Here is a 23,052-nt window from a genome sequence, read left to right as displayed (position 1 = left end):
CATTGGGCATCCACATACCCTGCATAGCCTTTACTGTTCACTACTCTCACCACACAAGGCAGTAGGTCTCCATCCCTATTCCAAGAAGCTTGCACACAGCCCGGAACTGCTACTAGTAACCACCCTTGGCCACACAGTTCCCCATAGCTGTTACTAGTGCCCAAAAAGCTAACTATTTGCTCAATGCAGAGAAAGAGAGCATACATAAACTTTCTCCACTGTCCAGGACTGCCACTACCTATAGTCTCTCACCCTATGGGCGGCAAATATCCTGATACAACAACCCGTTTACATCACACTTTGGCAGTCACACATGTACCATCCCTCTCGGAGATCTAGGGATACTTTCCATCTCAAAATGGATTCGCGACCTCTGTCTAATCAGCAGCAAGCCTGTACCAAATGGATGCCATCTGCCTAGCAACCACTGCCTGCATGTGACCAATCTCCGAGAGAAACCAAAAATATATTCCCACACGGAACATGCTACCTGCCAAAGCCAGCAAATAGGATAAACAATGAGTTCAGTCTCACTTGCAGTCAATGATCTTCCCACTCTTAGTAGTCATCAATGCCTCAAGCAACTCCCATGCTGGGATCTGTTCACATCATCCTTCTAGTAGGCATCCCAATCTGTCAAGAGAGCTAGCAAGAAGTCTAGAAATTGTTACTAGCAATCCCGAGCGGGATCACACAACTCCCCTACCAACCTCAAGTGTCCTTTGGACCACTGATGTGCCTCAAAGAAATGAAAAACATCTTACATGACCAGCCAGCAATCTTGGGAGTCATCATCTCTCACGGAAGGTATCCCCCATGCATGTTTCTGCCTGCAATGGCTCTCCATTTTGGCTCATAACAAAGAGCAACTCCTAGAGAAGGAACCGGGCATTCTTATCCAGCCCAAGAGAAGAAAGAGTGGGCTCTTCCACAAGCCCAAGCACACGTGAAACGAGCTGTCACTTGAACGCTTGCATACAAGCTGCTGTCTGTACAACAGTTCCCCAAGGCTGAGCGTACAAGTAACGCAACAGCCCGTGCATAGGCGTAGAACTGTTCGTACATGCATCCACAGCCCGAACTGTTCGTACATGCATCCACAGCCCGTACCCAGCCTATGAGCAGTCCGTACAAGCAATCAAGAGCCCGTACCAATCGTACGTACAGTAGCCGTACAAGCTTCCAGCACAGTCTGTACACACAGCCGTAAGCCCACATGCTCAGTTTCGTACGGCCATACTGCCATACACAATCCCCTACACAAACTTCGCTCCCATCCGTACACACAGCCAGCCTGCCCTTCGCTCTCGTGCGTGATGCAGCCCCTCCACAAGCTCACCAACTGGGCATTCTTATCCAGCCTAAGAGAAGAAAGAGTGGGCTCTTCCATGAGCCCAAGCACATGTGAAATGAGCTGTCACTTGAACACTGGCATACAAGCAGCTGTCCGTACAATGGTTCCCCAAGGCTGACCGTACAAGTAACGCAACATCCCATGCTAGGCGTATAACTGTTCGTACATGCATCCACAGCCCGTGCTCAGGCTGTACTCAGCCTGCGAGCAGTCCGTACAAGCAATCAAGAGCCCGTACCAATCCGTACGTACGGTAGCCGTACCAGCTTTCAGCACAATCTGTACACACAACTGTAAGCCCACAGAGGAGGATCTCTACCCTGGCCTCTCAGGCAATCTTGAGCTAAGTGTCCCATCTGTCTGCATTGGAGGCACTGGCATGGAAGCCCAGAGACCTCAACTCTATGTAGTAGTTCGCCTCCATCCAAGGTCTCCAGAAGGATCTCCTTAGAAGCATCTCGGGGGTGTCCACAATCACTTTGAGCCTGGGGACCCCATCATTTGCGACCACTGTGGCTGCCGAGGGAGGAGGAGACTCCAACACCGTACCAAAACATCATCCGATAGACTAGAGAATGGATCGATACTCCTTCGGGAGCCTCGGGAAGCGAGGTACGTGGTGAGTGGTGTCCATTTCCTCCATTGTGAAGCCATGGTACCAAGGGAAGAGGAAGACCAAATGAGGACCAAAAAAGATAGGGCTCTGCTCCACAAGTGACAAGGTGGTCTCTGGAGAACTCAGGTGAAGAAGGAAGACCCCTCTCCCATAGATGGTGACATCCTGGATGTGGTCATCCCCTAGGGCTAAACTTGCCTGAAGCCAATCCCGAATCTGTCCCCTGGAGGGGGTAAGCCCAACAATCCGGCCTACTAGGGCCCTATCTTGAAGAGCCTCCACTGCACTCTGAACTTGTTGCATATCCACCGGAGAGAGCAAAACCTTAACATTTGAGCCCCTCTTGCCAGACCAAGGGTCACTGTCAAGGTTGATCTTCAAGAAAAAGCAATTAACCCGACTTCAAGCTGCCCTCAAAAGTGCTGAGCACTTGTACACAGGTTCTTGTGCAAGAAAAGTATCTCGGGAGGCGGGCTGGTAGCTGGAATGGAGCTCAACTGCCAGCCAGCTTGAGCCTTTCTCTGAACGCACGAAGGGAACCCCACCCCTTCTGTGAACTGATGCGAGTAGGGGCGGGGCTGCTGCTTGGTAGCGTACGGGCTCGAGAAAGGTGCACATAGAGCTCCTTTGCACTTCTACGAGCTGGAGCTAGCAGGGTGAGTTGCTCCTTGGAACCGTATGGGCTGGAGGAGCCTGGTGAAGCACTTGGAAATGTGCGAAATGCAAAAACAAGGGCTGAAGGTCGGCCTTCAACCCACTTAGTTGCGACAGCTACAGCTACCCAGCAGCAAGGATTATGGCGAGGCTTAGGACGGGACGGGGAGATCAAAAGGCGCGAGATGGAGAGGGTACTGAAGGAGCGAGGGGATGGTGTAGGCGGGAGCAGAGCAGCTAGCGAGATAGGGATCTCCCCTCACTGTGCCCACCTACAACACCAGCTGTTGCACAGAAGTGAGAAGCATCTTCACGACCAACCTCATCAAGCAGCCAGCCACGACCTCCTGAGCGTCCCTCTTCATGGGAGTGTAAGAATGAGGGCTGACGAACAGCTCACCCTCGCAAACTCGACCAAACGAGTGCCCTCCTAAGCTCCAAACACTGCAACGGCCTGAGGTCGACGACCACGCCAACCGCGACCTCCTTTGCGCCCTAGTCCTCGACCAATTAGCGCACCATCGACGACTTCAACGGATGGCCCATGACGTGCAGCCTCGACGCAACCGCAAGCTCTATGCCTTCCCTCCAGCTCCACAGCGGCGGGCTCCCAAGGTTTGACGACCTGCAGCAGCCTCCCCAGCTACGACCACCCTCTCAAAAGATCAAGGCATGCAAGCTAGGAAAGTTTTGTCTCCGAAAATGCACCCAGCAGCTCTCTTTTGTGATTTTGGACTCCCATGTCTATTTTTTTTTTTCCATGAAAAAGACTTCTATTAAGTAAGAACAAAAACCCGCGAGAGCAAGCTCAAAGCGGAATACATCATGAAATCATGAGGATAATAAAAAACCCCCTCAGAGTGAGGTGGAAAGAAACCAAGGCTGAGGCTGAAAGTGCCATCTCAACCCTGTAGTAGATTCAGAGAAGAAAGGAGAATCCTTCCATTCCCTGAAGAAAGAAGCCCTCCTAGCTGAGGCTGCACGGGAGTCCCCCTGCATGCCCGTCCATACGGCCATCAGAGTGTGTACGATGTCTGTCCAGATACTAGCCAATGTGTGCGAGGGATGAACCTGAGTACCCTCCATAGCCTCTGTGCATCTGGATCTCCAGATATGCCAGGCTGCTATGCTCGCTATAATCTCCCAAGAAGTATCCACAGAGGCATGTACAGCTGTAAAAGGACGGTGTGTAACCACATCCAACGAGCAGAGTTCAACCCGATGATGTCGAACTGAAATGGCCCGGGAGGAGTCAAGTCCCTCATAGAAAACCTGAGGTCCTGTAAGAGAAAGCCAAGCCACCGAGCCCCAAGTCATAAAGAGTGGGGAATGGGCAAAGTGACTGAAGATCCTGGCTATCCCCATCCAAATCAATCTCGCCTGTCTGCAATCCCATAAGCAATGCTGAATAGACTCCGAAGCAGAAAGGCAACGAGGGCAAGTAGGGTCGGCTCCGAATCTGGACCTCCAAAGGTTCACTGCAATCCCTCCATGAATAGAAAGCCAAAAGAAGATAGTGATCTTTCTATTCCTGTGGGATTTCCAGAGCCTCCTCCAGAAGTACCTCCCATGTCTATTTCACTGAATTACCTTTTGAAATCATTAGACCCAACGATTGCATTTGGAATTTTGATTCACTCATTTCTATACTATTGTGCCCACTGCTAACTCTTCCATAACCATCCTCTTCAGAATGCTTTGGGGTGAGCCTTGGTGTGTTTGGGGAGATTAAGGAGGAAGATCGATAGTGATTCAGAAACCATGTGAGCTTAGTGAAGATGGCTTTCAGGGCTATTTGATTATGAGTGTTCCCTAGTCATATTATTATTCACCTTGGTCTAGTTCACTAGCACAAAGTTGGAGTGGGCAAAGTCTCGGGTCAAATCGAGGCCTTTGCCCCCTTTTCACTAAATGCTTTAACTAGTCTATAGTCATTTTAGATGCACCATGACTCTTGGCATTGGGTGAATAGGCATGGATCTTCTTTCAATGCTGTGGTCAAGTGAATCCTTTTTTTATCATGTGAATTCTCTTGGCATTGGGTAAAAAGATATCCATGGACTCTTTGATTGTCTATATATATTATGTTGCATGCAGCTGAATCCTCCTCCTATTCATTGACTCTAATATGAAGTTGATACTCCGTTGATTGTAAGTGATCGTCTTCTACCTTTGCTTATCATGATCTTTTCATTTAGATTGATTTTGTTTTCAGACTGTTTTGACGTTCAGTTGCACCCCTTGTTTTTTCTTCACATTTGTTGTGCCACCACTTGTGAGTGCATGTGTGCACACTTGCACATTTGTTGTGCCATCACTTGTGAGCGCTTGTGTGCACACTTGCACATGCACTTGTGGGTGCTCTCACACACACATGCATAAGTGATGGTGCAAGGTTGACCCTTGCTTGCCTTGTGATCTTCAGGTGCGATTTGGCAGCCTTGGGTAACGTTTCAGATGTTGAAGATCTTATTGAGAAAGAGACAAGGGGCACTAAGGCTATCCGCTGTAGATTTTGCAAAGTTCCTCTTGACCTTGTCATAGATGTGTCCCTTCTTGAAACATTTTCTCCTTATGCAGCCACAGCAGCAAACATCACTGATGGGGTCCTATCACATGAAGCATTTGCAAATTCACATTCTCCTAGGTCTTGGAGCTATCACAATGCTGCCCTTGCAAATGATGGAACGCCAAAGAATGGAAATGGGCCTCATATTGATGAAAGAAGCATTGAAAGAATGGACTCGACAGCTGCAAGTAGAGGTCGTTATTTCCTCACTGTTATTTAAAGACTCAAAACATACCAAGGAATAAAGTTTTTATGAAAGTGCACATTTTCAAGTCCTTGAAGACAACATCTACTCAGAGATTGGATAATTAGTAAGAGGGCTATGATGTTCTTGTTCAAGAGCTTATTTTACTCTTGGTCTCCTCGTTGAAAATAATATATTATGCATGTATTGGTTTTTTTAAATAAAAAATTTAAAAGCACATGAGTATGACGTTTTCTACAAAAATAGGAGCTTTTGATAAAGCTCTTAAAAGCATTGAATATCAGCCATCCCTAAGGGCGCTGTGTAGGATATCCCTCATAGGCTGCTTTAATGGTCTCGGCTCACTGTTTATAAGAACTTGAGAGGATTTGCAAGAGCTAGGTGGGCTATACAAGAAACAAATACCTTGGTTCATGAATTTGTAAAACTTGTCTTCGAGGGATAGGTCTTACAAAGCCGTTTGCAATCGTAGGTGTTCTACACATTTCTTCTTGGCCTTGCTTCCAGATAGAGCCAAATGCCCCACCAATGCAAGTTTTGTCTTGACCTTCCTATGTGTAGACAATGTTGAGCTGGATACCCCACCAAGGAGGCTTTCAATTTCGCCTATTAGTAGGCTATACTTATCCAAGCAATCATCTCCCAATATCTAAGGTGCCACTGAATCACAACAAAGAGGTATCACCTACTACTTCCCTTGTCTACCATCTCCCGAAAGTCTTTGCCATGGGACTTCATTTAGGAATTTGTCTACTCCATGAGATAATAGAGAAGTTGGGACTTAAGCTTTAGTCTCTTAAAAACCAATGTCTCATTTCCCTCACCCTCGAGGGAACTTTTGTTTAAGAGAATTGACCTCATGATCTCATATAGGTAAAAGGAACAAGGGATGCTCTTTCCACTACTTAGTTGGAATGGGGCATGAATCACCCTATGCCCTCCTAATATAGCCGCAAGCCCTTACAACATCAATCAATCACACTATGCCCACTCAACATAGGTGCATGCCCTTGGAGCATCTCCACCTCTAGTATCGATGCCATAGTATGGATGTCATTCTATCTCCACCCTCAATGTTAGGCATTGCTAGATCCTCATGAGGTTCTTGAGTGCTCCAATACAAAATCTTGTTTATTGTGGATGTTCTCAAGAATTGAGGCGACATGATGCTGTGATGAAGGGCCGATTCCTATTTGTCATCCTTGCTACCATGCCATCTGGCATCTAAGGATCCATGGGGGCCCGTCCTTAGACTTCTCTCATTTCGAGGCTTTGCTAAGGTTGTAAGAGAATCAAACAACTCGATCCCATTGATGCCACCTAAACAATGTAGTACTGGTCTAGAGGGCAATGAAATTGCTCTAGCTGAGGATTGTCCTCTCCCCATAGGCCGTATCATTTGTGAGCGTGGATTCTAGAAGCTAATGATCCTAAGGATGTAGGCTTATAAGGCTAGAATCTTGTTCTTTTTAGTAGTTGAGGGACTCACTACTAAAAAGAACAAGACAAGGGCAACCTTGGTAGACAATTCTTGGAAGGCATCTCCCATGCATCCCCCGATGAACACTTTACTTGAACTTATTGCATGAAGTGTGGACATGCCGTGAATCCATGTCTTCAAGAAGTCCATCCTATACCTTAGGAATTCCCAATCCACGTGATCATGTGTCTTCTCGAAGTCCAAAAGAAGGAGGCAAGGCACTGCTTCTTTTGATGTGTTATTCAATCAGTAGCTTCCTAAACTTTGAAGATGTTGTCTAGGCTAGTGCACTCTTGTATGAAACATGGTTGTATATCATGGTTGAGGTTCCAGAGAAGTGGGTGAAGGTGAGGACGGAAGATTGTGTTCAGAAGGGCCCACTGAACTATTTCTTCTCATTCCATTCCCTTGGGAATGAGGCAAATCCAACCCCATGAGACGGAGGTGGCCATGCTCCCATCCTTCTTTCCCCAAACACTTCTAGCTTGGGAGGGTCTCATCTATATTTAACAAGACCTTATTAAGCAAACGACCATAACTCGCAATTTGTCTAGAGCTTATGCAACCATCCCATCTATTGGGGTTTATTAGTAGTAGGGACTTCAAATTTGGAAAGTGGCTTTTTGTCATCATATTCCTCTGACATTGGATGGTCATAAATCCATCTTACATCCATGCAATAGGTTCATTGTTGCTACGACCTCATCTTCAACCACGGAATTCCCCTTTTCAATTGTGAAGGTGCATGGGAAGTGGTTGCATCTCATCTTTTGTGAGTTTCCTGGATTGGCCTGCAAAGATAGACCTCCTTATGGGAAGTGTGGTGCAATTTAAAGAAAGCAATGTCCTTCCATAAAGTGGCATGCAATGGGAAATTAGGGCCACAGGTTGAACATAGCAAGGACATCGTTTTGTAGGTTGGTTGTCATTCTTTTATTATTGTGCCTTTTTCTCTAGGTTTTACTCATATTGAGCATTTCTGAAAATTCACATATACGAATTAGATATCGAAGGCTTCACATGCACATGGATACAAGCGAACTTTACTCCTTTGCTACACTTATGTAGACAAACTTTGCCAAAAATGGGATTTTGTTAGGCCTTTTGAGCCACTAGCAGATCTCCTTACTGCTAAGTGCACCACAAGCCATGGGTTGCCTTAAGAGTTGACGAGGAAATATGATTATTGTTTCCTTATTACTTCAATTTAAAAACTCAACATGCTCCTAGGAGTGGACTGTTTCTACTCCAAGTGAGGAGAAGAGAAGGCAAAGTGTCACTCTATTGTTAGATATTTTGAGAGTAAGATAGACCACCAATAGTTTGCTCTTATGAAACACCTTCATACACCTCCTATACCTCACGAGATGAATGGTGGGTGCATTTTTTACAAGCCTCTCAAAGCCAGGTTATTGCTTGTAGACATCCTTTTGGATAGGTATAAGGGTCGGGCCTCGAGGGTGTAGTCAAAGGAGCAATTTACGACAACATAGTTGGGAATCTAGTTTGAGAGGTTAAGGCAAGTTAATGACATAAGGATAAACAAACATGTCGAGATCATGAGTGTTACCTAGGGCTTATTGCTAGTATGGACAAGACACCCAAGATAATGGATGATGTGGAGTACAAAGGTCTTACAAGTTTGGTTGGCAAGAACCTAAGACTTCACTATGCTAGGAAGAATCTTTAAAGTCAGTAGTATGACCAATGCTATGGCCACACCATCTAGCGTGGTGTACATGGGATGAGCAAATGAGCTGGGTTAATGATTACAAAGATCATGATGAGGCCATAACATTTTTACAAGGATAATATAAAGTGGCACAAGGGTAATCCTTGTATGCTAGGTAATAGGCTTGACGATATGCATGCTCCGGAATTGCAAGCAGTGGACTCAAAATTGCAAAAGAACTCTTGATTTTTGCAAAAGTGGTCTTGAATGGTGCTTTTGCACTCCTTTTGCTGGTTGCTCCATTCTAGGGTTGAGCTGTCTTTGTTAGAATTATTATCATATTCTAGGCAGTGGTCCATGTATTGTAATAAGTAGGTTAGGGGCACTTTTTCCTCATTGAGGTTTTTCTCCCTAACCACAGTCCAATCCCTAACTACGGTTAGTGGATAGGATAGGGTTTTGCCACTTAGACAAAACCCCTGACTCTTTCTTTGTACTACACTTCATTCCACCATTCTATTCAGTACACTTACGTTTTCTCACTCTCACTCTTGCTCTCCATTTTGTTCACATTTGGTATCAGAGCGGGTTTTCCCTGCTCCTGCTCCTGCTAACAACTGCCTCCAGCTCCAGCCCGTGACCTCCATTCCGTACGACTGTACGGATTCCGTACTGCCGACCCGTACCACCGTATGTTTCTGTGCCACTCCGTCCGTACAGGTGCGTATTGCCCCAACGCCGCCATCCGTACCAGTTTGCACCGCGGTACTATCGTACGGATTTCGCTTGGTGGTCGTACAGCCTGTACCACCGTCGTACTGATGCATTCGTACTCCATACAATAGGCGCCAATACCGTACTGTTGTTGGTAGTTCGTACGCCTGCAACATTCAAGCTCACCGTTAGCCGCATGTGCGAACTTTTGTGGGTAGTTCGGATACTACAGCCTCTATTGATGATGATCCATATGCTTTTTTGACTTGCAGTTACGATCCTTCAAAGAATGCATGCTCTCTCAGTGTCAATGAGACACTGAATACTTGGTATTTTGATAGTGGTGCTTCTAAACACATTACTTCTAAGAAGAGCCTTTTTGCATCTCTGCATCCTCCACCTACTAAAAAGAAGGTGACATGTGCAAATAATTCTTCTTATTCATTGTGTGTAGTGGGGGACATCATCCTCACATCCACTGATGGCACAGATTTCAGAACTTCATATGTTCTTTATGTGCCAGGTATAAAGAAGAATTTGCTTTCAGTGTCCTCTCTCAATAGAGGAGGATTTTAGGTTATATTCGATGATGCTAAGTGTGGAGTCAAAGACAAAGAGAATGACTATGCTTTGATGTCGACTGGCACTTTGTATTGGGCTCTTTTTCAGCTTGACATATATGAGAAAAGATCCGATCTTGCACTTTCAGTGAGCACTCCCACTGCTGCGATGCAGAATGCGGAGTTATGGCATGCCAGGTATGGGCACATGGACTATGGCAGCTTAATGACACTTCAGAACCATGCTATGGTTGATGCATTGTCTCTCATGCATGTGAGGGTTGCATCCTTGGCAAGATGCATAGATTTCCTTTTAAGAAGGATGGTGCAGTGAGAGCTACTCTAAAATTACAGCTCATACACAGTGATGTCTGCGGTCGCATGAGGACACCTTCTTTTGGTGGTTATTTCTATTATGCTACATTTATAGATGACTTCACCAATTAGACTTGGGTCTATGGTCTTAAGGAAAAATCAGAAGAGTTTATGCATTTCAAATACTTTGTGGCTATGGTTGAGAATGAGACAGGACTCAAGGTGCAGACGCTTCGCACAGATAGAGGGGGGGAGTATATGTCTCATGAGTTTGAGACATTTTAGAAGGAGAAAGGCATCACACATCAGCTTACAGTGAGGCTTATACCTCAGCAAAATGGCAAAGCTGAGCGCAAGAATTGCACTCTTATGGAGATGGATAGATGCATGCTTACCAGTAAAAATTTGCCTCACAGGTTTTGGCTCGAAGGCCTCATGTGTGTGCGAATTATATTTTGAATCGGGGTCCCACAAAGGCTTTGAAGACAATCACTCCCTATGAGGCATGGCATGGGAGAAAGCCTTTAGTGGATCACTTTAGAGTTTTTGGTTGTGTTGCATATGCCGACGTGCCTGTGGAGTTTCGACATAAGTTGTTAGATAAGGCACTTAAATGCATTTTTGTTGGTTATAGTGCACTAAGTAAAGGCTATTGTCTCTACAATCCTGCTTCTCGCAAGATTTTTGTGAGTAGAGATGTTATATTTTCAGAGGATTCAGCACATACACATGCCGAATTTACTATTCCAGCTTCTTCAGATGATATTTTTGAGGGGATGCTTCCTATAGCATTTGGTTCTCCAACTGAGGTTCATGCTGAAAATCAGAATTTACAGCAACCTCCTCTTGATCCACATGCCCCGATTCAGCCACGTGTTGATTTTGTATCTCCACAGGGTGTGGATGAAGTTGTCAGGCAAGAGATTCAAGAGATACATGTAGCCAATTTTACCACCAGGGAAGCCATTGGTACGAAATGGGTGTTCAAAGCGAAAAGGAAGCGAGATGGGTCCATTGATAGGTACAAGGCAAGGCTGGTTGCCAAAGGCTATGCATAGAAGAAGGGCATAGATTATGAGGAGACTTTTGCTCCTGTATCTTGGATGACCACCATCAGGTCAGTTATTGTCATGGCTGCAAATTTTGTTTGGAATGTCCATCAGTTGGACATAAAAATAGCTTTTCTTAGTGGGGACTTGTAGGAAGAGGTTTATGTTAAACAACCTCTTGGATTTGAACTTTCTGGCAATGCACTTCAGGTTTGCAAGCTGAACAAAGCTTTATATGGGCTGAAACAAGCCCCACGTGCATGGTATGCCAAGATTGATGCATTCTTGTTAAGTAAGGGGTTACATAATAGTCCCATGGAAAGCACCCTCTATATCAAGAAGGATGGGGGGGATATTTTGGTCATCATTCTTTATGTAGATGACATGCTGCTCACAGGGTTAAATGATAAAATAATTGCAGATTTCAAAGCTGAGTTGAAAGCTGAATTTGACATGATATATTTGGGCATGTTAAATTTTTATTGGGGGATCCAGTTTGTACAAGACAAGCGTGGCATCCTTATGTCTCAATCCAAGTATGTGCAGGATAGGTTCAACATGCATGATTGTAAGCCTATAGCCACTCCCATGGAGCCGGGGCTGAAGCTTACTATGTATGATGCAGGTGAATCAGTGGATGTCACATTGTACAGCCAGGCTGTTGGATGCCTCATCTATTTGTGCAATACACGGCCCCAGTATCTCAGGTGAGCAGGTATATGCACAGCCCAAAGACAACACATTGGCAAGGTGTAAAACGCATCTTCCGTTATTTGCAAGGCACAAAGTCTTATGGCTTCCAAGGGGGGTGACTTGCAGATGCATGCTTACATTGATTCAGATTGGGCTGGAGACTATGATACGAGGCAATCCACTAATGGTAATTATTTCCTTTTGGGCAAAGCTTGCATTTCTTGGCTGAGCGAGAAGCAATCTACAGTGGCTACTTCCTCATGTGAAGCTGAGTACATGGCAGCTTTCACAGTGATAGTTTAATGTGTTTGGCTGCGTCGTTTGTTCGCTGATCTTTGTCTCTTATTGGAGGGTCCTTCTCCAATTCTCACTGATAGTCATAGTGCTATAGCAGTGGCAAAGAATCTTGTGTTTCATGCTCGCACGAAGCACATTGAGGTTCATTATCATTATGTCCGAGAGAAGTTGCATGCAGGGGAGATCAATATGATCTATGTGTCGACACATGACAATGTTGCAGACATCTTCACCAAAGCACTTCCATGTGAGAAGTTTGAGGCATTTCGCAATGCCCTAAACTTATCTCCTTTTGGTGATTGATCACTACCTTGTACACCACATTGGCATTGTAGGGGGGTGTTATAATTATTATCATATTCTAGGAAGTGGCCAATGTATTGTAATTAGTAGGTTAGGGGCACTTTTCCCTCATTGAGTTTTTTTCCCCTAACCACAGTCCAATCCCTAACTACGATTAGTGGATAGGATAGGGTTTTGTCACTTACACAAAACACCTATTTCTTTCTTTGCACTACACTTCATTCCACTATTCTATTCAATACATTTACGTTTGCTCACTCTCACTCTTGCTCTCCATTTTGTTCATAGTCTTCTGCGGAATTATTTTTAGTACAGCTCCCTTGAGCTTCCCATGATTTGTCATATCATGTTGGATAGTGTTGTGGAGTAGATAAAAGCAAAAGAAGGGAGAAAACAAGTAGCTTTCAAAATTTTAGACGGATTCATTGTGCGAATGAGTGTGTGAAGTATACACTCAGGACACACCTAGTCTAGACAAAAAGAAGGTAGAAAACAAGGGGATTTCATTGATTGAACTCATCAAAATTAGTGTACACACGAGTCACACACGACAACTAATCTAGACCTATGTAAAACAGAATTAGGGTTTCAACAAGCCTAGATGACGCAGTGGTTTCTTACAAAGACAAGTTGCTTTAGATCAGCTTAACTAATCTGAATAGTTAGACACAAGTTCCATGGTTGTTAAGACACTCGCGTCCTATGATAAGACACTTTTTCTTTTTTTTTTTTTTGTGTGTGTGGGGTGTAATAACAAACATTGAATTGGACTTAACCATGCTATCATTGATGGTGACTTTGGATTCAGCAGTAGCAGTGACTTTGCAGATTCGGATTAGGATGAATCTTGAGAGATTTGACTCTTGAGAGTCGAAAGTTTCCTTTCAATTATATGTATTGTGATGCAGATTTCATTCATGTCAGATGTGACTGATAGCTTGTTGCCATGATATTTATGTTTTTTGATCTACGATGATTGGTATATAATCTATCTAGCCGTCTAGGCTCTTGTTAAGCTGTTTATCTGGATTTTTGAATATCAATATTCAATGGTCAGTTTAAACCTTTAAATTTGTGAGTCATGACTTGCAAGCTATTGAGTCGTGACTCTTAACTTTAACTGCTACGTCTTGAGTGACGAGTCTTGACTCTTAATTACATTGTACAATTGCATTGTTACTTCTTGAATTGTTTAAGTGTAGCTCATTGTACTTCTAGAATCTAGCAGCTAGCTATGCTAGCAACTTGTACACTCGTTGTAGCCATTGTAGTTATTTGTCTCGAGGATCCATAATATCTTTTGTGGTATTAGCCGACAATAGAAAAAATGGTATGGATATTAACCCACTATTGCACCCCCCCCTCCCCCCTTTGAGAAAACACGAATTTGGCAATCAACAATGAGGCACTGAAATGAAATAAGTGCTAGCTTTCCTATAGCTTGCCTCTCAGTTCAATGCCTTAGGTTACCCTAGAAGCAGGTGCCAATAGTCAAGGGGCACCAATCGTCGGCAGACTGCCCTCTCAAAGCCATAGGCGCCATTGAAAACTCATCTTTGTGGCGCCGAGGGTCAATGGTCCAGCTTCGCCCCCGTCTCCAACCACTCTAATCCTCTGCTACTCCCAGGTCAAACCACCTTCTTCGAATGATCATAGTCAGTCGGATCAGAATCTAGCCACAACGGTCCTCCTTGGGCTATGCTATATATGGAAAACCATGTAAGGATCAATGTATAGCTCTGAAGAGAATTCTACATGGCATCTTTTTCCTAGAAAATTGGCCAAACTAGGGAGTGATCTGGATATAGGACCGCCTTGAGTCCCTCCTCCCAAGTAGCTGAGATGGCTATGTCAAACTCATCAGCCTATCTTGAGCCCCCTTCGAATGTGCCACTGCCTAAAGCAGCTCCTCGTCAACTTGGGGAGGTGGCATTGGGCTCTCAGATAGCGGGTGAGTCCACTATCCCACTATGCCCAAAGGATGCGTGCAGTGGCCCAACATGTGCCCGCCCTAGTGGATAGCTGTCACTACAACCTTATTAAGCTCCTCATCAATGGTGAACCCTTTCCCGTTAGGGGGGCCTCTATGAAGATCCAATCGTGAGACTTCTTCCATTGGCCCTGGTGCAAGGATTGTTCCTTAGAACCCTTGTTGAAGCAAGCTTTCAAAGGCTGTATGCCTAGAGTGGGTCCTAGTATGAGCTTGCCAAATGGGCATGAGCACCTCAGGAGGAGGGGACATGGAAAGAAAGGGGACAACGAAGATCACAGAAGGATGGAGGGGGAGCAGCTCAATGAAGCAAGGACCAAATGGTACGATCTTGTTTGTGGAGGGTTCAGCAGAGAGCCTTGGTATGGATATCTAGATATCACTTGTAGCTCATATGTACGATTTTTAGAGACTTTGCTTCTGATATACTTTGTTTTTTTGAAAGATTAAGGTTGAACCCACAGTTACGCTGAAACGCGTTTCAGAGCCCAGCCAGGCCTGAAACGCCGTTTCAGAGAAGCCTCGTTTCCTGAAACGCGTTTCAGAGTCTGAAACGTTTCAGGACCCTGAAACGGCTGGCTAAAACGTTTCAGCCAGTCTGAAACGCGTTTTAGAGCCCTGAAATGCGTTTCAGGAACACAAGCTGCTAGGTCTCCAAAATGACGCGAAATCCGCCGCCAGCCCCATTTTTGGTCTTTTTGCTTTCGATTTTGGCCTCCTTCCACTCCTTCAGCTTCATACTCTCTCCATCCTCAAGGTTTTCCAGCCCTCCTTGAGCCCCATTCACTCCTTTCCTCTCCTTTCTCTCTTGCAAGCTGCTTTAGCCCTCCATCATCATCTACTCCCCTCCAGCCCCCTCCTTCAGTCCCCTCTCTCAGCCCTCTCTTTCAGCCTTCTGTTTTCTCCTCTTTCAGGCCCCACTTTCAAGTTTCAGCCCTCTCTTTCAACCCTTGGCTCTCTTTCAAGCTGTAGGCTGTAGCATTCTAAATGTGTGTGTTCTCATCTCAAAACCCCCTTTTCTAAACCTATTTTGCTGACGTGGCGTTTCCCCGTTTCAGCCCTCCCAGAAATCTCGAAATGTTTCCTTCCCCGTTTCCCCGTTTCTGTTTCCCCTAACTGTGGTTGAACCTTAAGGGAGACTTTGATGAATTTTTAACGCCCTAAGGTTTCTCTTCTATTTGAATAGTCTATCTGTTGCAGTCAATTTAATTATCAGGCTCAAGATCCATAGCCTCTTTCATGGTGTTAGTTGCCACATGATATGAAAAAAATGGTAATGAGGTTTAGATATCACTTGTAGGCTGTAGCCCATATATATAGTTTTCCAAGGCTTTTCTCCTGATGTCATTCGTTTTTTGATCCTTAGCGAAGCTTTCAGTTCTTTCTTAGTCCAAAGGTTTTTCTTCTATTTGAGTAGCATATGCGTAGGTAACATCGACCTTTTCTTGGTCATGGGAAGATATCAGCTTCTTACTGTTCAACTTTTTTTGCCCAACCATGTTTAGGCCCAAATGTAGTAATGGAAAAAAAAGATTAAACATGCAAAGACAAAGGTTTTTCTAGATCGGTGAATTCTTGACCAGATTGCAGCTATACCATCACTGTTTTCCTTTCATGACCCACAGATAGCCTGGGAAGCATGGAATTCCTACCATATCTATTGAAAGGAAAGTGGAGGATTTCACAATTAAAAAAGAAAATAAAAAGAAAAAAGAAAATACACACTGATAGGGTGGGTTTGGTCATGTGCCACTTAAGCCATAACGATATAGTGAGAATTATTTTAAAACTAGTTTTGTGAAAGAGGAATGGTAGCACCAAATGCCCTATCTCTGTATGGAAATATTATTGGAAAGCCAGATTTGTGCTGTTTGGAAACACATGAATGGTCAAACAGGGTTAGCTTAGACTTCTGTTGCATGGCCATCCATAGAAGGTTAATGTGTGAACGTTTCACTGTATTTACTGGCAAAACAAACAGCTGGTCAAGTTTTGCACGAATTTTTGCTGATGGCTGATCTCTATACCGTGTGGCCAATGCAAAATCTGCACTTGACAAGAGTGAAGTATTACAATAATGCTTAAATAAAGAAGCCAGGAAAAATCTGAACAAAGAGAAATTCTCTATTGGTAGCAAATGTGGATCACATTCAAGGGAATTTATGCTTATTCTTTGATAGAGCAATAATGTTTTGTCATTCCTTGGGCCTAATGGCTCAAGTGATATTTTTTAAAAACTAGTGTATTGCCATGGGAGAATAATGATCCAAATGGTGCAATATGGGAGTATTTGGAAAAATCACTACTCAGATTATTTGGAATCCTCTAATTGAAAAAGGACTATGCAAGAGGGGGTGATGAAACCACATGCGTTTTAAAATTGAATGTATTTTAAATTCTTGTGTATTTCAAAAACATCTCATGGGAAATTGTGCATGGACATCTCTAGTGAAAGAGAAGAATGTAAGTGACATTGGAATTTTGAACACATGTGCTTGCCACATGCCTTAGTAGAGGGTAGTTGGTCCTAGGGCATGTGGATATGGGATTGACACCATGCATTGTGTTTGACCAAGGAAAGCCTTACCAAACTAAGAGAAGGCTAGCATCAAATTGAGTTTTATTGTATAAGCATAAGCTTTTTGGTAGCAATGATGGTCAATTGTAAGATTCTTGGTCAAACAAGTGAAATGAAGATGATTTTTGTGATTCATTTTGACTGATTGGTGAATGATGGAAGATGCAGATGTCGATTTGAGGCATCTACTTTGGATGATCATTGTGAGGCTTAACACAACAATAAATTTTCCGAATTCCTTCTTACCCAAATAAAATTCAATGCTACTCGAGAATTGGTTGGGGCCCTATGTGGTTCAACTCTATCTAGAAGTCTATCTCTTCAGGCTCTCTTATTTTCAGGACAATCCAAACTTTTACAGGGAAGGAGGGTGCCATAACAAAGAGGTACATAGGCCTTAATAGAGCAGCGTACAGCTTTGCTGATGCATATCGTTCAAATAGAGGCACAGAATCATCAAGACAGGCAGACGGTCATGTTCCTTGAGACACACTGAATTTGCAATTTCTTGTTTTCTCCCTCTATCATTGTCTTTTTAAAGATGTGTAAATGCCATAGAGAACAGCGCATTGCTTTAAGCAGAACCCAGTTTTTAAAAGAGTAAAAAATATAAGGGAGCCTGTATGGACTGAATTTTTCATGCGTACTCCCTCGAAGCTTAGGCCAAAGCCTACAAATGATTTGAGCATTGGATCCTTGAGGAGCTAGAGGGAAGACAATATGTTAGTCGTTGTTGGAAAGTCTGAAGCCAAGCTAAACAATTTTTGCATGGATGTATGCTGTGGCAGGTAAACATCCTGTGTCCCAAATCTTCTCTGTTACGTTTCATAGCACTACACCATTGTCTATGGGTAAAGTCCAGAACGTAGTAACAAGGCACATGTTCCATATGAAGGGCCTGTTAAGGGCTAAGGGATTTTTGTGGCTGAATGAAAGCAGGTACATTGGTTGCACGTTTTTCTTTGTAGATCTATTTGTAATTAGATTCTTATATATATTTTATATGTTTCACTGTTATCTTTGCATTTTGAAAACAGTGAGTGAATGAGTCTAGGATAAATCTCTATGGATTTGATGCCAGGCATTTTCGTTACACATTCCACTGGTGTGGAAAGAAGAGGGCAGAGGCGACTTTCAGTGGACCATGGGAGAGCCCACCAATGACATCTCTGGTATTCATTGGTATTGATAAGGATGAATTGGACATTTTACTTCAGTTGTTTACAAGCGCACTAACTGACCAGCAGGTCAGTAAGGTTGGAAGTGTGAATTCTTCTCTCAAAGAGCAAAGAGACGAGGCAAGACGGTTTGCTGAGATTATTGCTTTGGACTCTAGATTCAAGGTATCTTTGGGTGTCTCCCTGATTAGAGACTATTAAAATGATAAAAGAGAACTTGAGTCAAGGAACCCCACTCGCTGAGGATCTCTCTAGGCAGTTTCGGGTCTCTTCACACAGACTTCGTATCGAGAGTGGCAGAGCAGAGCGGTTACCCAGGGAGAGGTGCATATGCACACTGTGTGACATACAGGAGGTTGAGACAGAGGAGCATTTCATCTTCAGGTGTCCTGTTTACTATGAGATCTGAGGGCATTTCTACTGCCTCTTCAGAGATAGTTATGGGGTTTTGGCCTGTCCCCTCTCCTACCCAGACCAGCGGTGTTTGGCTGGTTTCATTCATGAGATGCTTAGACACCACGAGAAGATACTCCGAGCACAGAGACAGGAGCAGACTTCTTCCTCGACTGATACCTCTCAGAGCTCTATCACGGAGTTCTTTCAGGCAAATCACATAGACCCCCATGGGACGAGACCTCGACATGACCGTGACCCAGAGCCTGTGACCCGACAACTCAGACAGAGGTTTGACACACATATCATACTTGGGGACATCCCCTTCTTGTTTAGGGTCGGAGCCCGACTGACGGGGGCCACAGTGGCCCTGGTTAGACACAGAGCTACGACCAGGAGACATACTAGGATTGCACCCTTGATGGGCCGACAACGCTCTATTGCTGGCCTCATGCCCCCACTGCCTCATCCATCCTGATTTTCTGCTGCTGATGATGAGTATGATGCTGATTATGATGGTGTTGATGATGACGATGATGCTGAGATTGATATATAGTTAACTATCGCCATGACTATGTTGTACTTAGGACTTAGTACTGCCATTTTGCATTTTTTGCATTCTGCATTGGTGTGGATGCTCGTTTAGTAGCTCCACTACCACAGCTCATTGTATCAGGTTTTTCACAGTCTCATAGACCCATCGGTCTTCCGAAGACTTTAATAAACTTTCTTTCCTTCTTTCTTTCTCTCTCTCTCTCCACCATGTTTCCTTCATCATATGAGAGTGTGTTGACCCTGCCCTAATTCGTCCTCCCACGTCATCTCCTTCTTCAGCCCTAACCCTAACTCTGCTCAAACGCCTCCTATGCTGTCTTCTCTTAGCTGGTTCATCTCGCCTCATTCCGCTGGCTCCTTTCAGCCATTCGCATCAGAATAGAGCCTCTCCACAGCCTGCCGCCTCCATTCAAGATCTCTTGTGGCTCTAGGCGTCTTTGGCGGCCTCCTTGCTTGCTGATCGGCACATTTTCCAAGAGGCGCCTACACGTGCGAAGTCTTCCATCGCCGAATTTAGGGTTTTATGTGCTGTTGCTGAATAGCGGACTACCTATGAGCATTTTTTGCAGCAGTTCGAGGTGTTTGAAGGCAGCTTTGAGCTGTTTTTAGGTCTTTAGCTCGACTTCCAGATTGGTGACCTGTTGCAGCATTTCGAGCAGTTATAGTGGCCACAAGTGCTCCCTTTCTGGTTCGGTTCTGTATTTCGGGCATCTTCTTATTGCGTTTTGATTAGAATTCACAGTTGGAGCACCTGCAGTTGTCAACCAGCCACCTACATTAGCCGACTTGCAGATTTCGAAGCCCTAAATCGGCATCTGGTGCTGTGAGTTTGTCACCTCAATTTGCTACCCGCCTTGCTCACATGGAGCCTCGCCATCGTGGTAAAGACCAATCAACACAAGTCACAGCTTGGGATGAGAACAATTACAAGGCACTGGCGCTTATTAGTTTGAGACTGGCTGACAATCTACTTCATCATCTTGATCTCAATAGTTCACCCAATGGGACATGGGACAAGCTCTAGAATCTTTTCGCCACATCTACTGGACCTGAGGAGCAAGCTTTGTTTGCTATATTGGATGATCTATCCTCTTTGATGTGATAGATGATGTTTAGTGCTACTAGTTTTTTTGTGTTGAGTTAATAAAGGTTCTCAACCTTGAGTAGTCCCTCTAAAATGAATGTCTATGGCCCTGGGTTGTCCCCCATAAATGATTGTATTGTCTTTTACTTTGGTATGATTGTATTGACCACCCAGTTTAGAGTAAGGAGGGTGACGAGTGATGGTCTACCCTTGCTGGTCACAAGCTGACTGAGAAGTTACTATCACACAAGAGGTGTTGGATAATTGGACTTGCTCTTTATAGTATTGCGGTGGAGGGGGGATCGGTCTACTCCTTTTTACGTGTTGGATCTTACAGTCTTTGCTATGAAGGGGGGTGTTTCGCCAAAGAGTGTGTGTGATGTGTTGTACTAGGAGATCTAGTAGTGGTTTATGTGTGAGTGTCAAGTGTCACCTTGGGAGTTATCCCATATGCACTTGGTACTAGAGTGTGTGCGCCTACTCTATAAAGGCTTGCCCTTCACTTGTCACATCATGTTGGATGAATGAATGAAAGCCTTCCATTATGTCTTCATTGCCTCTCACCCTAGCCTCTCTCTCTCTCTCTCTCCACCATGTTTCCTTCATAAATCAACTTTCAATAAGTAAGGAAGGACTCCTAATATCTACTAGGGTGATAGAGACACCTGACAGGCTCAATGTAAGTTATGCTTTAATGACAACAATTGAAGACATATATGAGCGATAAAGATATGAGAATGCCAAGGATAATCCCAAATGCCAAGAAGCCACGAAAGAGGAGTATGATAGTATCGTGCAAAATAAGTCTTAGATTTACCACTAGGTAAAACTTTCATAGAAAATAATTGGTTCTATTTTATTAAAATAAAAAAGTAATGGAAGCGTAGAAAAGTATAAATCTAGGTTTGTTCCAATTGGTTATGCCCAGAAGGAAGGCATAGACTATGACGAGACCTTTGTACCAAAGCCAAGCAAACTACTAACAGATAAATAGTAGTTCTTATCTAAAAACCACAATGATTAAAAGTGATATAAAGGAGGAAGCATATATGTACTAGTTAGATGGATTAAGTGTAAGATCGTGCTTATTTGGAAGCACAATTTCCAGCTAAATTACTCAATAAACTTAGAATTTCAAATAGCCATTATTTTAAGAAGAACACCCACACACATTGCCACGAGTGCGGGATGCACATGAGGATGCCCTTGTTTTGGATGTTGAGTCGGGAGGGAGGATACACATATCTTCAGATGATATCCTTCAAGAGGTTCCTTCCAGTCGGTCAGGATTGCAGGCTAAATGGAGCATGGTACAAATTCACAGTGCTACGTGGATCCCGACCCACTTCTTCTGGCCTTGGTTTCATGGAGACTTTAGCTCTATGGAGGTGTCCCCATCAGATCTTTGCAGTGGGACCCTTGGGAGGTGGCAGACTTTGGTTGTGCATTTTACATCCCAGGAAGGGATTCTACTTGTTCAGTTTGCTGTGTTTTTTGAGTTTATCTGACAAAAATGGCTCAAAACAACCCCAATGAGGTGTTTAGATTCCTCACACAGGAGGATAAGTTGGATGGCACCAACTACCCCTTGTGGAGTTTTATGGTTCGCAACATCTTGGTTGGCAGACATCTTTGGGATTATGTCAATGGAGATGAAGCAAGGCCAGATTTTGTGGCTACACCTGTCACTCCTACAGCTGGAGGCAGGGGTAGAGATCAAAATGCAGCACAAGTAATTGGAGCAGCTGTTGCTCCAGTGGCTTCCACAGCAGAGCAGAAAAGATGGGATTCTAGGGATGCACAAGCTCTATCGGTCATGCAAGACCTCAAAGGCAGCTTGGGAGATATTAGAGAGTATGTTTGCAGCAAGAAATGATGCCAGAGTTTCCTTCCTGAAGAGAGAGCTATGCCAGCCTCCTGTTCACGGCATCACCTTGCACGGTCTGCCTTCTTTTTTTCCTCCGCGTAAGCTTACGTCGCCATCCTTCTTTGCCCAAGGCCTTCCTTGGGCTTCCTTTCCAAAAAGGTCTACATGGGCTTGCCACGTGGCAGGCCATGCCTTGGGTTGCTCCCAAGGGCCTCATTTGCCCCTAGGCCCCCTTCTAGTGGGGCCTTTTTAAAAGCCCACCAATGACCAACTTAAAAGGCCTAAGGTTTTTGGGCCCCTCTTGGCCCTAAACCTTTCAGTTGCCCCCAAGGAACAATTGCCTAGGGGGAACTTGCACACCCACATCTTGTGACCTCGCCACTTGATTACCGGGGTTGAGGCCACATGTGAGTATCAAAACTCACGCCCTCGTGACATGCCCCTCTCTTGAAACATGGCAAGCGACCTCAATTGCATCTGGATGTTACAAGGATATGTAGTAACTGAAATACATTTGAATATACCATCATGAAAGCATGTATTACCATTGAAGACAGCATATATGATTGTTCAGAACCTAGGATAGCAATCCATATAAACTGCAAAAACCCACTCATAGTGACTAGTACACTGAATATAGAAGTCCCAAGGCAGATATACTATCAGCAAGCAGTACCTCAGGTGAAACAAACAATGTCACCAAGCGACCTCTAGAGATGTGAGCCTGTCTGTAACATAGAGACAGAGGTACTACCCCTCTCTTGAGCTTCAGGCAATGCTCCTGCTGAGCCTGAAGGAGCCACAACCAAAGTCGGCTCAAGCTGGAAAGCATTTAGATAGAGCTGTAATAACTGAGGTGTATCTGCCAGATCACCCTCTTCCAACCACAAACCATGTTTTCCACCTAGTGTCATGCACAATCGTAA

The 23,052-nt window shown here is 44.3% G+C and overlaps 1 protein-coding gene across 2 annotated transcripts in view; it reads left to right on the top strand.

Moving 5' to 3' along the window:
* The window catches only part of LOC147891449 (uncharacterized), a 122,302-nt gene that overhangs the window by 57,499 nt on the left and 41,751 nt on the right, over positions 1–23,052 (top strand). For both annotated transcript variants that reach the window (XM_087389893.1, XM_087389892.1), the window contains exons 4-6: positions 5,050–5,387; positions 17,838–17,988; positions 18,131–18,392. In XM_087389893.1, coding sequence (XP_087246019.1) covers positions 5,050–5,387; positions 17,838–17,988; positions 18,131–18,392 — 751 coding nt within the window. The remainder of the gene's footprint in view (positions 1–5,049; positions 5,388–17,837; positions 17,989–18,130; positions 18,393–23,052) is intronic.

The sequence above is a fragment of the Dipteris shenzhenensis genome, chromosome 18, assembly GCF_047967505.1.
Source record: "Dipteris shenzhenensis isolate YYH24624 ecotype China chromosome 18, Dip_SZ_1.0, whole genome shotgun sequence".
Classification (NCBI taxonomy): Eukaryota; Viridiplantae; Streptophyta; class Polypodiopsida; order Gleicheniales; family Dipteridaceae; genus Dipteris; species Dipteris shenzhenensis.
The sequence above is the reverse complement of the archived record's forward strand: the minus strand, read 5'-3'. Positions and strand labels throughout refer to the sequence as shown.